Source organism: Pelobates fuscus, chromosome 10 (assembly GCF_036172605.1).
Source record: "Pelobates fuscus isolate aPelFus1 chromosome 10, aPelFus1.pri, whole genome shotgun sequence".
NCBI lineage: Eukaryota > Metazoa > Chordata > Amphibia > Anura > Pelobatidae > Pelobates > Pelobates fuscus.
In genome coordinates this window covers 11,890,850-11,910,471 of record NC_086326.1, presented here as the reverse complement: position 1 = coordinate 11,910,471, position 19,622 = coordinate 11,890,850, and the positions used below count along the sequence as shown (strand labels likewise).

The following is a 19,622-nucleotide window of genomic DNA, read 5'->3' as shown; positions in this document are numbered from 1 at the left end:
TAACCGCGACACTATGCTTCCTCAGATTAATGTATTTTTTTAGGATGTGTATGACAGTAGCATGTTTAAGGGTAGCAAGGATAACACCAGAAAAAAGAGAGTAGTTGAAGATATATGTTAAGGATAATACAAGACAAGGGTAGAGAGATAGAATGGGATCAAGAGGAGAAGTGTTGGGGCAAGAATAAAGTAGAAGTGCAGCCATCTCCTGCTCAGTAGCAGTGGAGAAGGCCTGAAGGTGTGAAAAGCATAGACCAAGTATGGTTGAGAGAGAGAGAGGAGTTAAGGTTGGAGAATTATTTCCTTAACTTAATGGAATACTCCAGGAGCCATACCTACTTCAGTTTATTGTGGAGTGTATACTGCTGTGAAGCTACAACTGTTTAAATGCTTTTCTTATTTGGTAAGAAATCTCCCATACCCGGCAGACTCCATTTCCTTCCCACATTAAATATATTTTTCCCCATTCAGCCTTCTGAGTACTTGTACAATGTGAGTACATAATGCCTGCTCATTCTGTACAAGTCAGCGAGAGCTGTGTTCTGACTGTGTACATACTTGCACTGGACCTTGTCAAACTCCAAGCATTGAGGTATTTTTTATTTTGACTGAAACTTCTATATCAAAGTACATCCCCAATAGTAATGGAAACAATAATACAGTTGCATACAATTCTTACCTTTGCATCACTTATATGATGGCAATCATTACGTTCTTCATCATCAATTTCATCATCATCGAATGGGATGACATAGTTCTTACAGACATAGATTTCTACAGAGCCCTTAACTGGCTTCCCAAAGGTGTATCTGAAGAGGATAGTATAGACATTTAAAAAACTGTTAACAAGCTAGAAAGTAATAGAGGTACAAGAATAAGGAGGAAGTCATTTTATACGATATGTCATGTGTCCTGGGACATAGAAGGAAACACAAAGAATAGATGGCATGGGAGAAACCCAAGAGTGAGGGGAATGGGGAGAGATATGGGGGGAAAGGTGTATTGGGTGAGTGGTAAAGATAATGTGGCATAGGTAGGTAACAATAAAATAGGTACAATAGTACTCCCATAAATGTGTTTTATGGGCTGTTTCTATACTCTAAAAATAAAAACAAAATACATCAATATATTGCCGCTCAAAATTACATATAATTGGAACATATTAACTGTCATTGTCACTATTGCCCACAAATGGCAGACACACAGATTTGTGGACAATGGATTAATCAAATTGCATAACACTGGTGTACTGCTCTTATTAAGGGGGTTAATGATAGTGAATTGAATTAGGAGACAACTGAGGCTGGGATAGAAGTTAGGAAGGGAAAGTTGAGAGATAAACTGGTGAAAATAAATTGAAGAAATTATTTTGGATAATGGTAGGGGAAATTAATTTATATATAAGGAATGCACTGGTAATTCAGCGTGCACTGGGGAGCTGTACAGGGGATGCTAGCAGGACTATATTTGGGATGTATGGAAGCGACATTCTTCATTCGAACTCTGAGATAGTGAGACGTGCCACAACAGAAAGAAGGAATCTTCAGAGTCAGTACTGCACCAAGGCTATTATTGGTGAATGTATATTATATGCTGCTATATTACATAATGTCTATATTCCATGCTGGCTATATCACATGCTGGCTACATCACTTGCTTGATATATTACATGTTTGCTATATAACATGATTGCTATATTACATGATGGTTATATAACATGATTGCTATATAACATGATTGCTATATAACATGATTGCTATATTACATGATTGCTATATTACATGATGGTTATATTACATGATGGTTATATTACATGATTGCTATATATTACATGCTTTCATTTACATTGCTGGCAGGTGGAGTGACATTAAACCCCCCCAGTTATTTAAATGTGCAGAGATTTGGATAGTGTGCAGGTAACTTTTTCTTTGGTTGTTATTGTATGTATTGAGGCTGATTTGAGGCTGATGTGTACTAGGGTCATTGCTGCTGCACAGGAGTAGTGGGAGTTTCAGCACAGAGCTTATTTTTGTACATTGTTTGACTTGGCTGGGAAAACAACATTGCTAATTTTCTTAGTTTCTTAGTTTATGAAACCCAATTTTACACTAAATGCAGGGGACATAGGTATAATGTTTTATTTATTTATTGATGTTTTGCTTCATATAGCCACTAGGGGGGGTTCTTGGGGCATGATTTCATAAGCATTCTGTTATATTCTAGGTGTCAAAAGAATTGCAAACTGCTAATGACCAGTCATTATAGGTTTCCCACCATGTATCAGTGTCACAAGCATTTGGTAAACAGTGTGATAATGACCAAATGTTTACAAGGTTATTTAGTAATGAAATAATGCAAAGTTACAGTAATTTCACATTTTAGGTGAAAATGGCTAAACTGGAAAAAAAATTGTGTCAGCTACGCTCTCAGTTTGGCTACTATGGCCTTAAATTTTAAATTCTGTGTGAATTCATTTTGGTAAATAATCCTGTAAGAGTGACCTATCCAATGTTCGCTTATTTGTATTTTTGTAATTAAATTATTTATAAAGTTGTTTTTTTTTTAGAGAGAACAATCCCACAATAAGGTACATTGAAACTAAAAAAGTGTGTAAGCGCTATAGAGATGGTAAGGTAACACTCAGTCTAGCTGCACTTTACCATAGTGTCACATAAATTATACACAAGCAGATAGAATATTACAGTGTGGGATACTTCCCTCTCAAATGGAGCATTTCAAACCCAGAGCACGGAGTGATAGGGCTCTGGTACATGTGAGTTCTCTCCTATACCCCCTATTGTGCTTTTTACACCAATTCAGGTAGTCTGCACTATATTTGTTTTTTATCCTTTTTTAGACATTTTCCATCAGGTTAAGCATGCTTTTTTTGGTTACATTGAAACTAAACCGGTACACTTACACCAGTTGATTTTAACAGACTTTTTATTTATTTAAAATTATATAAAAATATGTTTTCTGTGCTGTGCCTTACCTTCCACAAACATCTAAGGTAAATTCATCAGCTTTTCGAGATACAGTATTGGGAATATGAAAATCAAGTTCAAACTTCTTCAACTCTGAAAATACATGAGTTTTGAGGATGGTTTACAAGTAAGAATTACCAACACACAATCACAAGCCATACATTTTCTGACATCTGATTTCTTCCCTTTCAAATGCACCACGATCTGTGGTCAATCACTACGTATCTCCTGCCTCCAAGGCCTCAGTGGTTTGGGTCCTTGTGTCATTTTTTACATGCTAGCTAGATAATGCAAGGATATTATACAAAGTAAAAAGACCTTGACACATCTTACAAGTCTTTTCCTCTTAAATATTTGGAGACATCAGTGATTTAAAAAAAAAAAAAAAAAGTAATTGCACTTAACTACTGATACTGCAGTACTCAGTGATCAATATATGATTATCTGTTTTATTACTCACCATATTCTGACACAGAAAATGTTTTGTGGGCCTGACGAGGTATGTTAATTCTATACTCTCCGAGTGCAAGCTCATCAGCCAAATGGAAGGAGAAGTCAGCAATTCCTTGAACAGGTGAGACATCTAGCCACTGTGCAATAATGCTCTTACTTGGATTCTGTAGATGTAGAGGGAGATACATGTTTACGACAAGGTGAAGTGAATAAACCATGAAGTAATATGTGAGTCATTGCAGTTGGTATTGGGCCGTTTATAGAATTCCCATCTGGCAAACTAGGTATCGTTTAGAAGAAGCTTTGATATTTATCCCAACTACTTTCTCACAATGCCAACCCTCACAGCCTGCTTGTTTTTAATCTTTTATTTTACAGCCAATTGTTTTCTGTTATGTCAATATATTATTTTGTTTGTACCACATTTTAGCTGTCTGCTCCTCCCTTCCAAACAATTTTATTAGGTGCATCTTTGTCATTTTAAATAATGGCACTTTAGGTATAAAATAAAAGTGCAACTGTATGCCTCTTTTTCCGACATCATTTTCCGCCATAGGCAGAGTTGTGGATTTTCTGAACTAAATGTTTATTTTTCCTTAAGAAATCTTGCACATTGTACATGCATCTTCCTTTCCCTAGTAATAGTGCTAATTTGTTTTATTTTGTATGGTAAAATCATCAGAAAAAAATAGCTAAATATCTAAAAGAGGAATACAAAGCAGCAGAAATATATATACATACACAACCCGGAAAAAGGGGTGGGAAAATAAATGTGTATATTGTATACCAAATTTATCATTTATAATGTATATATTTATATTGTGTTTCACAATACTGAGTATATAGATCAGACCCTGTTTGTGTGGTGCAAATTGTAAGATACAATAACTGTGTTGTGATCTTAAAGAACATAAAAATAAGAGTAATAAGGGTTGGAATGATGTCGGAAAGATAGAGAATTATAGTTGAAGGACAGGTGTTTTGTTAATTTGTACAAAAAATATGATATAGATGAAGATTAAGAGTTTTTATTATAGTTTTATATTGTTTCTTATTTTACTTTACTATATATTCTTTTTATTCTTCTTACCGTGATTGTCACCAGCGGCAACTAGAAGAAAAGTAAAACAACAAGTTATGGATGAAGATCAATGAAACTCGAGAAACACGAGGTTATTCCGAAAAGTGAGAATTCAAAGTGAATTCAAAGCAAATGTTACATTTAGGGTCAAGAAAGACGAACAGAAAACGTTTCCTAAGTCAGCTGTGCTTTCAGTTCAGCTACTCTGGTCTTGAATTTGAAATTACTTTTGAATTTCATTTGACTTTTTACTATAGTTTATAACCTTGACAGTATCTAATATCATAATAAGCTTATACTTCTTAACAGTTTGTACCGTCGAGGCCCCTACGCTCTGCCGAAGACCTACGTTTATCCTCTGCTCATACTCCCGACTCTGATGCTCGCCTTCAAGACTTCTCTCAGGCTGCACCATTCCTTTTGAACTCCCTTCCCATCTCTGTTAGACTTTAAGCCAGTCTCCAGTTCTCAAGAAAAATCATTGAAAACTCACTTATTCATAAAAGCTTATCAATTAAACTGTCAACAACTTCCGTCCCTGCACCCTGATACCTCTCCTGCAACTGTCATGTGAAAAAATAAAACCCCAGTAAGCTCTTATTCTAGCAACCAACTTTTCTGCCCTACCCTTACCTTTTGTGTCACTTTACCTCACTCCCTCTAGCATGTAAGTTCACTGAGCAGAGCCCTCAATCCCTCTGTTACTGTGTCACTATACCCCACTCCCTCTAACATGGAAACTCACTGAGCAGGGCCTCAATCCCTCTGTTACTGTGTCACTTTCCCCCTCTCCCTCTAACATATAAACTCACTGAGCAGGGCCCTCAATCCCTCTGTTACTGTGCCACTATGCCCCACTCCCTCTAACATGTAAACTCACTGAGCAGGGCCCTCAATCCCTCTGTTACTGTGTCACTATACCCCACTCCCTCTAACATGTAAACTCACTGAGCAGGGCCCTCAATCCCTCTGTTACTGTGTTACTATACCCCACTCCCTCTAACATGTAAACTCACTGAGCCGGGCCCTCAATCCCTCTGTTACTGTGTCACTATACCCCACTCCCTCTAACATGTAAACTCACTGAGCAGGGCCCTCAATCCCTCTAACATGTAAACTCGCTGAGCAGGCCCTCAATCCCTCTGTTACTGTGTCACTATACCCCACTCCCTCTAATATGTAAACTCACTGAGCAGGGCCCTCAATCCCTCTAACATGTAAACTCACTGAGCAGGGCCCCCAATCCCTCTGTTACTGTGTCACTACACCCCACTCCCTCTGTCTGTCCAACTTGTCTACTCGACTACATGTCTGTTATTCCACCAATTGTTCAGCACTGCAAAATTTGTTGGCACTATATAAATAACAATAATAATACCAGTTAACAGGAAATATATGCAAAAGTAACATTAGGGCATACATAGATATTCTATGTGGTGTATTTGTATTTAATGATAAATCACTGAAATATACAATTTGTCCTCAATAGTGACAAAATATTTAGGATTAAACCATAACTGCAACAAAAATGATGTTTCTTGTAGCAAACAAGTCACAGATCTCAAAGTGATAGAGTGCTATTTAAATAAACAAGATTGGTTATGGTATAATTAAGATACAAAGAATTGGGTAATTATCCTGAGAGGCAATACCTGTTGTGAGCTGATAATAACCATTACTCTTGCATCATCTTTCATTATCTTAACATGTTAACACATTTACATACTACAAGGAAACAGTATCCAACAGACATTCGGCATCTCTGAGATAAACTGATGCAGGTCATATTTTGTACCCTAGCACTGAGTGGTGTCAGAATAAGGATCACAAGTGATGCATTTGCCAGCGAAGTGATGTAGCAGCTCTACATTCCATGCTTTAGATCCGTGCCCTATTATGGTCACATTTGCTCTAAGTGACTGCTATAACAATGGAGTGGCTGCTATAGCCTTTCAGCCAGGGCACAGAGATCTGTGCTATTGGAAGTGAATTCAAATGAGAACAGCTGTCAATCATATATTCACCTATTGACCTATCACTAACTATTAGTCTTACCTTTTCCTTCAATATTTGGAAGTTCTCATTAAGAGTTACCACACGGAATTGCACTAAAGAAACCACAAAAATAGAAGCAGGCTTTAGAACTGATATAACTGAACATGTAAATAATAAACTGTTAGCTTGATAGAAAGGAATGACATATAGAAATATATAAGCAAAGAAAATCTAAACATTTAATTATTAAGTGATAAAAGACAAAACAGGAGGGGGGTGCTATACATATAGGACCACAGTAATATACTTATATCTGTACATAGGTAATTCTGCCAATGATCTACCGGATCAATCTAGAAAGATAAACATAATGTACATAGCATAATACTGTTTGGCAAAATAGTAAATAGATATTGTCTGGTATTGGGTCACTCACGATCTCTAAAGCCTATTATAGCAGGCTTAGACTGTAACAGCTCCTCAAAAGTCTTGCAGACTATGTTGTCCAGCGGACTCAGCTTTTAGCCGTTTTTCGGATATTTTCCCCGGTCACACCACAGCTCCAATAGCCAAGTGGATAAGAATAAAGGGATTTATTAAAAAAATACACTTAACAAAGTAGTATAAAAATACAGGGCACAACGCGTTTCGACTTCCATCTTCTTCCAAGGTGCATACAGTACGGACGATTTCAGTCTCTTTAAATAAGTCCGGTGAGGCCGGCATTCCCGGGCAAATTTAAAATGTTCTTCCGTGTTGTGACGTCACTTCCGGGTTCCGTCGACGTGACTTGCGTCAGTGACGTCATTGCGGATCAGCTCGTGTTCTGATCTTTAACCCAGATACTGCTATATTCTGACGCCATCTTTAAAAGTGGCAGCTTATTTTAAAGAGTCCACTTGTTAATAGGAAAAAATAGATCAATTTAAAATTCATCAATCCACATCTCTTATGTACAAATGGAAGCAAGTCCAATTTACAATAAAGAAATTATTTGTACATCTAATTCAAACAAATTATGTCAATACATTCCACAACATAAGTGGAGAACACATATGGGAAAAACTGACTTTTATCCAAAGAATCCTAAAAAATAAATAACAAATGTTTTCCAAAATTCCAATGGGAAAATATATTAAAATACAATATGTAATAATAAAATATAATATATTAATATAAGGGGAAAAATAAAAGTTTTAAACTTCAAAAAGTGGCTGATCTGCTAAATGAGGGCTGCCATCTCGAAGTCCACGTTGAGTCCACATGGAGTCAGTGTCTCCAAATCAAAGATCCATCTCATTTCACTGCGACTCAACGTGGACTCAATCTGGCCTCCCCTCCAATGGGGTTTAATAGTCTGAATCCCATAAAAATTAAGCCCTGCAGGATTCCCGCCATGGGCATTAAAAAAATGTGAGGAAACACTGTGTTTTAAAAAACCTCTCCTTATGTTGTAGATGTGTTCACGTATCCTTGTTTTTAGATTTCTTGCTGTTTTCCCCACATATTGGAGTCCACGGGGACACGTGAGTAGATACACCACATTTTTCGTGTGACAAGTAATAAAAGAATTAATCTTAAAATTAACAGAGCCAATCCTAGATTTAAAAACTTCTATTCTTTTTGGTTTCTTTTTAAAATTGCTACAGCCCATACATTCCCCACAGTAATGGAAACCTTTCTGCAGAGCTTTATTAGAGGTTAGAAAGTTCTCTTCGGGCTTTGGTAATTCTAAATAACTGGTGGTTAATTTCTGTTTTAGATTGCAAGCTCCTCTAAAAATTAGCCTGAGACTATCATTGAGGTAAGGTAGAATTTCTTCATCCTGTTGCAGGATGTGCCAGTGTTTGTTAAGAATTCTTTTTAGTTTCCCATGATCTTGATTATAATTACATATGATAGGTATTTTGTCATCTTTCTTCTCTAATGGGGTTTTGGGTTTATATTTTAAAAGGGTATCTCTTTCCATATCCCTAACTTGCTTTATCTCCTGGTCTAAAAAATTGTCACAATATCCCCTATTTATAAATTGTTTTTTCAACAGTTGAGTTTGAGAGTCGAAGTCAATATCTATTTACTATTTTGCCAAACAGTATTATGCTATGTACATTATGTTTATCTTTCTAGATTGATCCGGTAGATCATTGACAGAATTACCTATGTACAGATATAAGTATATTACTGTGGTCTTATATGTATAGCACCCCCCCCCCTGTTTTGTCTTTTATCACTTATTGCATTTGTACAGTGCCTTTGGGTGATTTGTTTGGCACTTGGGGGTAGTTGCTGTTTACCTTTTATATTATTACTAATAGCGCCAATCCACCCATATATATTTCTCTAACAGGAAATATTATTTGTCTTTTGCTATTATTCAAATCACCAGGGTGAGGGCAGCTAGATCATTATGGACATCTTTGAAAAAAGAGCAAAGATGCAAAGATGGACAGATGAAATTTTCCAAGAAATAGAGGTTGAAGCCCAAGAAAAATATAAAATTACTGATAATTTGAAAGAAATTAGTATATTATTGGAAAAACTGTTAACTAAAGAATTAAAAATTAAGTGGGAAGTATTCACGATGGAAAAATACTTAAGTGACCAAATAACCCCTAGGGGTCTCCGCTTTACCAAATATCCCACGTTCGATCGGGATGATAAAAAATGAATATATGGGAAAAGGCTTTGGAGTCCTTCTCGATAACCATGATGCAGATTATAGTTGAACAAAGGAAAAGAAACTTAGAAGTTTTGGATAAAATTATTAAAGAAATTCGTGTAAAATTGGAACCCTATATTGGAACCAGGGATTTTGAATTAATTTCCGATCCAATTATTGGGAAATTAGATAAGTTGGAGTCGATCATTATCATCAATAAAAAGAAAAAATACCAACGAGACATTAATGATTACGCCACCAATAATGTTAGAAAAAAACCAAGAGACAATTTTAACCAAGGGAATTTTAGATTAAAAGAAAACAATCAGCAAAAGGAAAGGAAATACTACACAAATACTGATGTCCCTAATCAAATATTAAATAGACCATCAAAGACATATAACCCTACACCAGAATGGACAGAAGTTAAAAGACAAAAACTAAGGGAAGGAATTTACCGGTATGGTGATCCTCAGAGTTTTAATACTCAAACAGTCCCTCAAAATCATGATTATAAAAAAAGAAACCCATACAACCACAAGAATAAAAACTCTGATTTCAATCAGAGATTCTCAATCAGAGAGAGGAGAGATATCCCTATATCCAACCGTTTTGAACCCCTGAACCAGATAGAAAAAAAGAGGAGTGAACCTTTTTTAGAGGAACGTTGGGACGAATCCCTAGAGAAAACTCCGGTCCCTACAAAAAGGAGATACAGAGAGGTAGAAGAAGGGGAAATAGGGGAGGAAAAAGATTGGAGAGACCCAAGAGGGAAAATAATGAGGAGATAAAAAATTTTAACCTTTCCAAAAAAGTTTTAAATAATGATCAAATAAAAATTTTGGGAAAAGGTTTTAAATTTTTTCCGAGTTGCAATGTCGACCAATTTGACGCATACACAGATATCAATCGATTCACGAGAAAGCTGTGCATAAAAATTTTTTGACAAAAAAACAAATATAGGAAACCCTAGTACTACAGAAATCAGGGAAATTGTACATACAGAATTAAAAGCCCCTTCTACTTTTTATCCTATCCATCTAAAATCTAACTCGATGAAAGTCTTTGAAAAAGCATGCATTAAAGACATAAAAAAGATAAAGGCAAATAAAAAGAACAATCTCACCAAATTGGAACTATTGGCAATACAGAATTTAAGAAAAGACCCAGAAATAGTGATTAAACCCGCGGATAAGGGGGGTGGGGTAGTGGTGATGGATAGGGATAAATATGTGGCGGAAATTAATCGACAACTCGACGATAAAGATACTTATGTCAAACTAAATAAGAATCCCCAACAAGACATTCAAAAAATCTTTGTAAATTACTTAGACCAAGGCCTTTTAAAGGGAATCCTTAACAAAAAAGAGTATGACTATTTGAATATTAGGTCTCCTAAAATTCCAGTGGTCTATGTACTACCGAAACTTCATAAAGACGCTAGGAATCCCCCGGGGAGACCTATAGTCTCCGGAGTGGGTTCACTTCTCTCCAATTTATCTAAATACATAGATACCCTTCTTCAACCCCTAGTAAAAGAAAACCCCTTGTATCTAAAGGATTCTATGAGCCTGTTACAAATACTGAAAGATTTTAGATGGGAGAGTGACTTTGCATTCATTACCTGTGATGTCACTAGCTTATACACCTGTATTGACCACGATATTGGATGCAAGGCCAACTACTCATTTTTAGAAATATCTGGTTTGTACCCTAAGGAACAAATAGATTTTGTTATGGAGGGAATCTCCTTAATTCTTCGGAACATTTTTTTCTGGTTCGAAGGGGATTATTATTTGCAACGCCGGGGGACCACTATGGGGACCAGATTCGCACCCAGTTATGCGAATTTATTTATGGCCCATTGGGAAAAATCTTTTGTTTATTCCCAGCATAACTGGAGTGCGAATCTGGTCCTATATAGACGGTACAAAGATAATATTTTTATTATTTGGAGGGGAGGTCACTCCACCTTTTTGGAATTTTTTAATTTTCTAAACTCTAATGAGTGGAATGTAAAGCTGACCCAAGAATATAGTCAACAAAAAATTCATTTTTTGGATTTGGAAATTTTTGTTAAAAATAACACCATAGAAACCTGCACATTCTTAAAACCAGTAGATGTTAATGGATATATCCACAAAGAGAGCTGTCATTTTCGCCCTTGGCTAGACAATATACCAAAAGGCCAGTTTCTACGCATGAGACGAAATTGTACAGGAATAGAAGACTTCGACTCTCAAACTCAACTGTTGAAAAAACTATTTATAAATAGGGGATATTGTGACAATTTTTTAGACCAGGAGATAAAGCAAGTTAGGGATATGGAAAGAGATACCCTTTTAAAATATAAACCCAAAACCCCATTAGAGAAGAAAGATGACAAAATACCTATCATATGTAATTATAATCAAGATCATGGGAAACTAAAAAGAATTCTTAACAAACACTGGCACATCCTGCAACAGGATGAAGAAATTCTACCTTACCTCAATGATAGTCTCAGGCTAATTTTTAGAGGAGCTTGCAATCTAAAACAGAAATTAACCACCAGTTATTTAGAATTACCAAAGCCCAAAGAGAACTTTTTAACCTCTAATAAAGCTCTGCAGAAAGGTTTCCATTACTGTGGAGAATGTATGGGCTGTAGAAATTTTAAAAAGAAACCAAAAAGAATAGAAGTTATTAAATCTAGGATTGGCTCTGTTAATTTTAAGATTAATTCTTTTATTACTTGTCACACGAAAAATGTGGTGTATCTACTCACGTGTCCCTGTGGACTCCAATATGTGGGGAAAACAGCAAGAAATCTAAAAACAAGGATACGTGAACACATCTACAACATAAGGAGAGGTTTTTTAAAACACAGTGTTTCCTCACATTTTTTTAATGCCCATGGCGGGAATCCTGTAGGGCTTAATTTTTATGGGATTCAGACTATTAAACCCCATTGGAGGGGAGGCCAGATTGAGTCCACGTTGAGTCACAGTGAAATGAGATGGATCTTTGATTTGGAGACACTGACTCCATGTGGACTCAACGTGGACTTCGAGATGGCAGCCCTCATTTAGCAGATCAGCCACTTTTTGAAGTTTAAAACTTTTATTTTTCCCCTTATATTAATATATTATATTTTATTATTACATATTGTATTTTAATATATTTTCCCATTGGAATTTTGGAAAACATTTGTTATTTATTTTTTAGGATTCTTTGGATAAAAGTCAGTTTTTCCCATATGTGTTCTCCACTTATGTTGTGGAATGTATTGACATAATTTGTTTGAATTAGATGTACAAATAATTTCTTTATTGTAAATTGGACTTGCTTCCATTTGTACATAAGAGATGTGGATTGATGAATTTTAAATTGATCTATTTTTTCCTATTAACAAGTGGACTCTTTAAAATAAGCTGCCACTTTTAAAGATGGCGTCAGAATATAGCAGTATCTGGGTTAAAGATCAGAACACGAGCTGATCCGCAATGACGTCACTGACGCAAGTCACGTCGACGGAACCCGGAAGTGACGTCACAACACGGAAGAACATTTTAAATTTGCCCGGGAATGCCGGCCTCACCGGACTTATTTAAAGAGACTGAAATCGTCCGTACTGTATGCACCTTGGAAGAAGACGGAAGTCGAAACGCGTTGTGCCCTGTATTTTTATACTACTTTGTTAAGTGTATTTTTTTTATAAATCCCTTTATTCTTATCCACTTGGCTATTGGAGCTGTGGTGTGACCGGGGAAAATATCCAAAAACGGCTAAAAGCTGAGTCCGCTGGACAACATAGTCTGCAAGACTTTTGAGGAGCTGTTACAGTCTAAGCCTGCTATAATAGGCTTTGGAGATCGTGAGTGACCCAATACCAGACAATATCTATTTACTATTTTGCCAAACAGTATTATGCTATGTACATTATGTTTATCTTTCTAGATTGATCCTGTAGATCATTGACAGAATTACCTATGTACAGATATAAGTATATTACTGTGGTCTTATATGTATAGCACCCCCCTCCTGTTTTGTCTTTTATCACTTATTGCATTTGTATAGTGCCTTTGGGTGATTTGTTTTGCACTTGGGGGTAGTTGCTGTTTACCTTTTATATTATTACTAATAGCGCCAATCCACCCATATATATTTCTCTAACAGGAAATATTATTTGTCTTTATTTAATTATTAAAACAACCATTTATATGATGTAAAAATCAGGTATTGATAATAAAAATATAGTAAGTATTTAAATAAGGACACACAGTGTAAAGTTTGTATCGATTTATATCAGGACCAGACCTACAAGTAGAAAGTATTTATGACAGGATTGGTTTACCCCATTCAATTAGGGCAGTGATTCCCAACCCAGTCCTCAAGTACCCCTTAACAGTCGAGGATTTAGGAACTACCCCGTTGTGTTTAAGGTGTTTTTAGAAAAAGAAAAAAAAAACTTTAGACACATTAGGGCAATTCATAAATCCTGGACTGGTCAAGTGTAATCCCTAAATCCTGGACTGGTCGAGGGTAATCCCTAAATCCTGGACTGATAGTGGGTAATCCCTAAATCCTGGACTGGTAGTGGGTAATCCCTAAATCCTGGACTGGTCGAGGGTAATCCCTAAATCCTGGACTGGTCGAGGGTAGTCCCTAAATCCTGGACTGGTAGGGGGTAATCCCTAAATCCTGGACTGGTAGAGGGTAATCCCTAAATCCTGGACTGGTAGAGGGTAATCCCTAAATCCTGGACTGGTAGAGGGTAGTCCCTAAATCCTTGACTGGTAGTGGGCAATCCCTAATTCCTGGACTGATAGAGGGTAGTCCCTAAATCTTGTACTGGTAGAGGGTAATCCCTTAATTCTGGACTGGTAGGGGGTAAACCCTAAATCCTGGACTGGTATGGGGTAGTCCCTAAATCCTGGACTGGATTTGGAAACTCTGAATTAGGGTATTATTTACATTGGCACCTTTTTATTATTAATAACTTATTTGAAAGCCATATAGAAGGTCATGTTTGACTAATTACTTGTCTAGGTTGCCTTTACTTTTTCTTGTGTATAACTAGACATGTGTATTTGTTGTTGTACTAATCCAATTTTGGAATTCGTAAGCAGCAGCATCCTAAATTTCCAATCACAAAAGTTTTGTGTATGAATTGAGCAGGAAAGTTTCGGAACCATTAGTTTTCAGGGGATAGCAAGTAAATGAAATATATTAAGCAACTGAAAAAAAATAATGTTTTTTAATCTTAATTTTGATCTTTCGGCTATTAAGTAGATGGCTCCCTAATTAGCCTAATTAGATTGCCATAATTAAGCATACCAAAGTAGGGACTTATCTACTAAGCAACTGAAAGAGCACATTTAAGTAAGTTAACTAAAGAGGACCTTCCTTATTTTTTTATTTTGAAGCTGTTTAGTAGATGGTTCCCCTAAATTGGAACCCTGATGTAGGATTTCCCTACTCAGGGTACCAAATTAAGGGACAGCTTAGTAGATGGATCCCCTAATTTGGTAACATGATGTGAAGTTCCCATACTTATGTAACCAATCTAGGGCACTCTTTAGAAGATGGTTCCCTTAATGTATTACCCTGATGTAGAATATCAAATTAGGGAGTTATTTAGTAAATGAGAGAAAAAACGGGTCGCAAGAGTATTCTGAGAACGGACAGCAACTGAAATAGCCTGCCCTTCGGTAGGTCCCCGCTCAGAACTCAAGCTGGTTTTAGCTCATCTTGTGCCATTACAGAGAGAACATATCTGAAGCATATCAGACTGGTCCCACCCATACGGGCAGTCCAGATCCGAAATGCCAGCAAGTTCTCTCTGCACGAGAGATACAGCAACCCCAGACGATCGTTTCAGCCTTGTTAGGCATCATCAGTGAGGCATAGCTAATATCTCTCTAGGCTAATATCGCTCACGGTGCCTAGAGAGATATCAGCTATGCCTCACTGATGATGCCTTACAAGGCTGAAACGATCGTCTGGGGTTGCTGTATCTCTCGTGCAGAGAGAACTTGCTGGCATTTCGGATCTGGACTGCCCGTATGGGTGGGACCAGTCTGATATGCTTCAGATATGTTCTCTCTGTAATGGCACAAGATGAGCTAAAACCAGCTTGAGTTCTGAGCGGGGACCCACCGAAGGGCAGGCTATTTCAGCTGCTGTCCGTTCTCAGAATACTCTTGCGACCCGTTTTTTCTCTCTATTTAGTAAATGACTCCCATAATGTGGTACCCTGATGTGAGGTTCCCCTACTTGGGAAACAAAATAAGGGTGTTGATTTGTGGATTACTCCCCTAATTTAGTACTTGATGTGGCATTTCCCAATTTAGAATACTAAATTACAGCACTGTTTAGTAGATGACGCCATAATTTGGTACCCTTAAGGGGTATTGCCAATTTAAAGATACCACAATAGAGTGCAATTTAGTAGATAGCTAGTAGGTACCCATATTTGGAATTCTCTAATTAAGGATAATAAATGACGGCATTGTTTAGTTCAGTGGTTCCCAAACCTGTCCTGTTTTTTTCTTCTTCTAAAAACACCTTAGGCACAACTGAGTAATTCCTACATCCTGGACTGGTAGGGGTGTCTTGAGGACTGCTTTGAGATCTACTGGTTTAGCTGATTTTTTTTATTTTTTTAAAATGGTTTTTATCTTATTGTGCAAGATATTAAATGTACTGTTCACTATTGGTGTGGCAGCACTTTTCACACCCTGCACATCAGTTAGCAAAAGAGATTTTATTATTGTTTTTTTGGATGTTATTTATGCTGTTACAGGATGTGAAAAGCACTGCCCTGTGTGACTTTGAAAACCACTTTAGGTGTAGCACCACTTTTCCCACACCGCACATCAGTTTCATATTCTTCACTCTATATTGTAATGTACATTGATATAATGCATAGTCACTATGTTTTACATGCTGACTGTGCCAGTAATAGCTCAATATCCAGCATTTTTACTATAACAACTGATATTTACAATGTAAGATCAAAATAGTCAACTGGAAAAAAAAATCTCTATGCTTCACCTTGACTATTCTGGCCTTCAATTTGAAGTCCTCTTTAAATTCTCACTTTAGCAAATATTACTGACAGTGTTTTGGTACATGGATTATAATAAATAAATCCTTAAAAAGAGAGCCGTACCTGTCTGTCCTGGTTTGTAAATAGGTTTATCTGTCTGAATGAAGCTCGTATCACTCAATTTAAATATTGCCACATGCTTGGTGTCATTGACTTTGAGGTTCTCCCCTTCTGCATACATGTGGAAATGCCAGGAATTATAATGGTTTGATACGGAAGGAACCTATGGAGACACACAAACTCATTCAGATACTGTCCCAGCACAGAAAATACATTCACCATTTTCTCCTTTTTTGGGCAAGTGTGAAGTTACAGCATGATCTTTTGTTTTTATCATATTTTAGCCATTCGGGTGTGATGGAATCTCCATTCAGGTAAATGGTGGACCATTTGAAATTCTTCGTGTCACAACATACATGAATCTAACAGGTTTTAAAGATCATTACATATAATCTCACCAAAATTTAAATGAACATTACACAATTACATTTATTACAAAATGTTACAGAAAAAGAACGATACAGATTCAGATACAGAAAGAAATGTTTGAAAATGCTAAAGGGTAAAATATTTAACAGGACCATAAAATAAGTCATTACTATTAGTGTACATTATTTTAATAAGTTACAATGTAAATGAAGTTGGTAGGTTATAATAGTATGGGTGGCCCTTTACATTGTGCATTCATTAATTAGAAACCTGTCTAATGATCTCATTTGATCAGACTACATCATGCAAAGTAGTGATAGTAGGACTTTTTTTTTTATTCTTTTCATTGCTCAGATGCTATATGCCAGTTTATTTACATCAGTTTTGTTATTAGAGAATGATTCAGAGACACATTTAGCTTTTGAGGAAATAAAAGCAGAATCATATGTCATATAATTTGGTAGATACAATTTAGGGCTTTATTTTAATATATTATAATCATTTTTGTTTTTTAAGTTTTGCTGGGACATTACAATCTTTGGACACTGTACTCACATGGAAGGTGTAACACTGGGAAAAATCGTGGCCCTCTATTTTTTCATCCACAAGCGGTTCGACCCGGTCAGTATCTACTTCATGCAATTCCAGTTTGAAGTTTACTGCCCCAGTCAGATGTTCAAAAACCACACATGCTTTATCTTCGGAAGGATATGTTAGCCGGCCTGGAACTGTTACTACATAGTAACTGCAAGCAAACAAAGGGGGAACAACAATTATATTTTTCATTTGTGTCAAGTTTAGGCTCCAGGATGGGCACCTGAGATGTCAATCTAGATCTGAAGGCACTGCTAGTTGGCATGTACAGTAATTGTTTCTATACACACACAGAAGCCAAGCTTCATACTGTAAAAAAATATTAATATTTCCATATGCTTTCTTGATAATAATCTGTTTTATTTTATCAAATGATTACGTTCAGAATTCTCTGCCGATGACCTCTTTCAATTTAAGACTTTATTCTTGTCTTCTAAAAACATTGAGCCCACGTTTCCATCCATCCTAAATTTATATATTTATTTCTTATTCAGTTTTAATATTATTTTGTCTAAAATTTTCTGTTTGTCATTCTGTCCGTTTATTTATATGAACACTCCGAGCACTATAACCACTGCAGTGAACTGTCACATAAGTAGTTAACACATTTTAGAACAGTTTGACCTTTTACCTGGGGTCCACCAAGCCCTGCTCCTTCCCTTCACTACAGCTACAGCAGAGCCAGGGCAATTTTGATTGTGCAGAACTTTGACCATTGTCTGGGAGTGATCAGCTGCAGAAACTCCAAAACGGGAGCTTATTGTTTAATGGAGCTGTAGTAGAGGTGTTTAAGTGGCATGCAATGGACGTAAGGGAAGAAGTCAGACAGTTCTAAAATAGTTTGATTACTTTCAATGGGATGGGGGGTATACGTAAGAAACACAAAGGGCTTGGGAGGAGAAAGAGACACACAAAGGGGCTGGAGGGAAGTAAGATACACATAAAGGGTCTATAGGTAAAGAGACACACAAAGGGGGGTTAGAAACACAAAGGGAAAAAGGGGGGTACGATACACCAAAGGGGTACACTCAAAAAGGTAAAGTATTTAAAAGAGGGCATAAAAAAACACAAAATGGAGTAAGTAATTCAGAAGGGAGGTTAAGAGGCACACCAGTGAAGATTCATTTTGTTTTGGTTGGGGAGGGGCGACAATATGCATCTTCGACCTTTGTAGTCATAATCCTGTATGTTCATAAACATCTTGCTTGCTTGTGTCTTTGGTTTATAGTTACAAAGATGGAAAATTTTTGTTATCATCTGAAAAGCACAATTTCTACATAATTGTGTATGATAATTATATGGTGATATATGTTAAACTTCAAGATAATTGTGAATCATCTGCAGATATGGAATGATTACTAGTTCTGCTGAAAGATATTCAAAAATCTTAAAATTAAAGTCATATGATATGTGTATGTCCTGTGCTACAACTTATATAAACTGTCTACTTACTGAAGAGTGATTTGCAATAAATCTATAACTAATTTGCAAAAATTCAACCACAACATTTGCATTGCGTATGTAGTTTAACTGAAGGTTTTTTAAATTAGTACTACATTGCACAAATTGTCGTTTTGCCATAATGCTCTCTTTACACAAAAACAATAAAAGGAACTGCACTCAAATCACATAAGCTTAAATTGGTGCTTTACCAGACCCTGGCCCAGCACCAGCCCAGCATCTAGATACCAGTTGTAGAGAAATGGTCTAGGCACTCCAATGCTCTCAGGGCACTTTATTAGAACAAAGTGATCAAAGTGTTCTAATAAAGTGCCTTGAGAGCATCGGAGTGCCTGGACCATTTCTCTACAAATGATATATAAATCTCTGTGTAGTGAATATGCTCATTAGATTGATACTTTTGTATTATGACACAGATACATAGTTTAACTCAGCTTACGGTTCAGATTTTTCCTCAGCTGCAGAGCACAAGATGGTCAGGGAAACACACAGGAGAAGAAGCTGCATTTTGCGTCACACAGCCACACTGTCTGTGCTCACAAACTCAAAATAGCCTTCCTTTTTATAACATCCAGGACAGAAATGAAATGTGGACCTCCCCTTATAATGACCTTGCCACTGTAGGACACTTGAGGACATCATATACGTGCACAGTGTAGAGTTTCATTTGGCACCTGAGTAGTATTTCAGCATATTTCTCCTCATGCCAATAACCTAATATTATTATCAATTATTTCACCTTTGACACATGTTCTAAAAACTATTAACAAACTCACCAGCATTATTTACCGACTGCAACATGTGAAATGACAAAAATACAGTCAAATGTTTTCAATTTTTCTAATAGGAACTACAAGCTTTATTGTATTTCTG

General features: G+C 36.5%; 1 protein-coding gene across 1 annotated transcript in view; it reads right to left on the bottom strand.

Moving 5' to 3' along the window:
• The window catches only part of LOC134575459 (alpha-2-macroglobulin-like protein 1), an 81,713-nt gene extending 62,414 nt beyond the window's left edge, over positions 1–19,299 (bottom strand). The window contains exons 1-8 of the mRNA XM_063434753.1: positions 19,189–19,299; positions 17,250–17,439; positions 16,329–16,488; positions 6,574–6,626; positions 4,528–4,548; positions 3,445–3,601; positions 2,993–3,077; positions 680–809 (exon numbers count right to left, since the gene is read on the bottom strand). Of these exons, the coding sequence (XP_063290823.1) occupies positions 680–809; positions 2,993–3,077; positions 3,445–3,601; positions 4,528–4,548; positions 6,574–6,626; positions 16,329–16,488; positions 17,250–17,439; positions 19,189–19,256 (864 nt within the window). The 5' untranslated portion in view covers positions 19,257–19,299. The remainder of the gene's footprint in view (positions 1–679; positions 810–2,992; positions 3,078–3,444; positions 3,602–4,527; positions 4,549–6,573; positions 6,627–16,328; positions 16,489–17,249; positions 17,440–19,188) is intronic.
• Between the last annotated feature and the right edge of the window lie 323 nt (positions 19,300–19,622).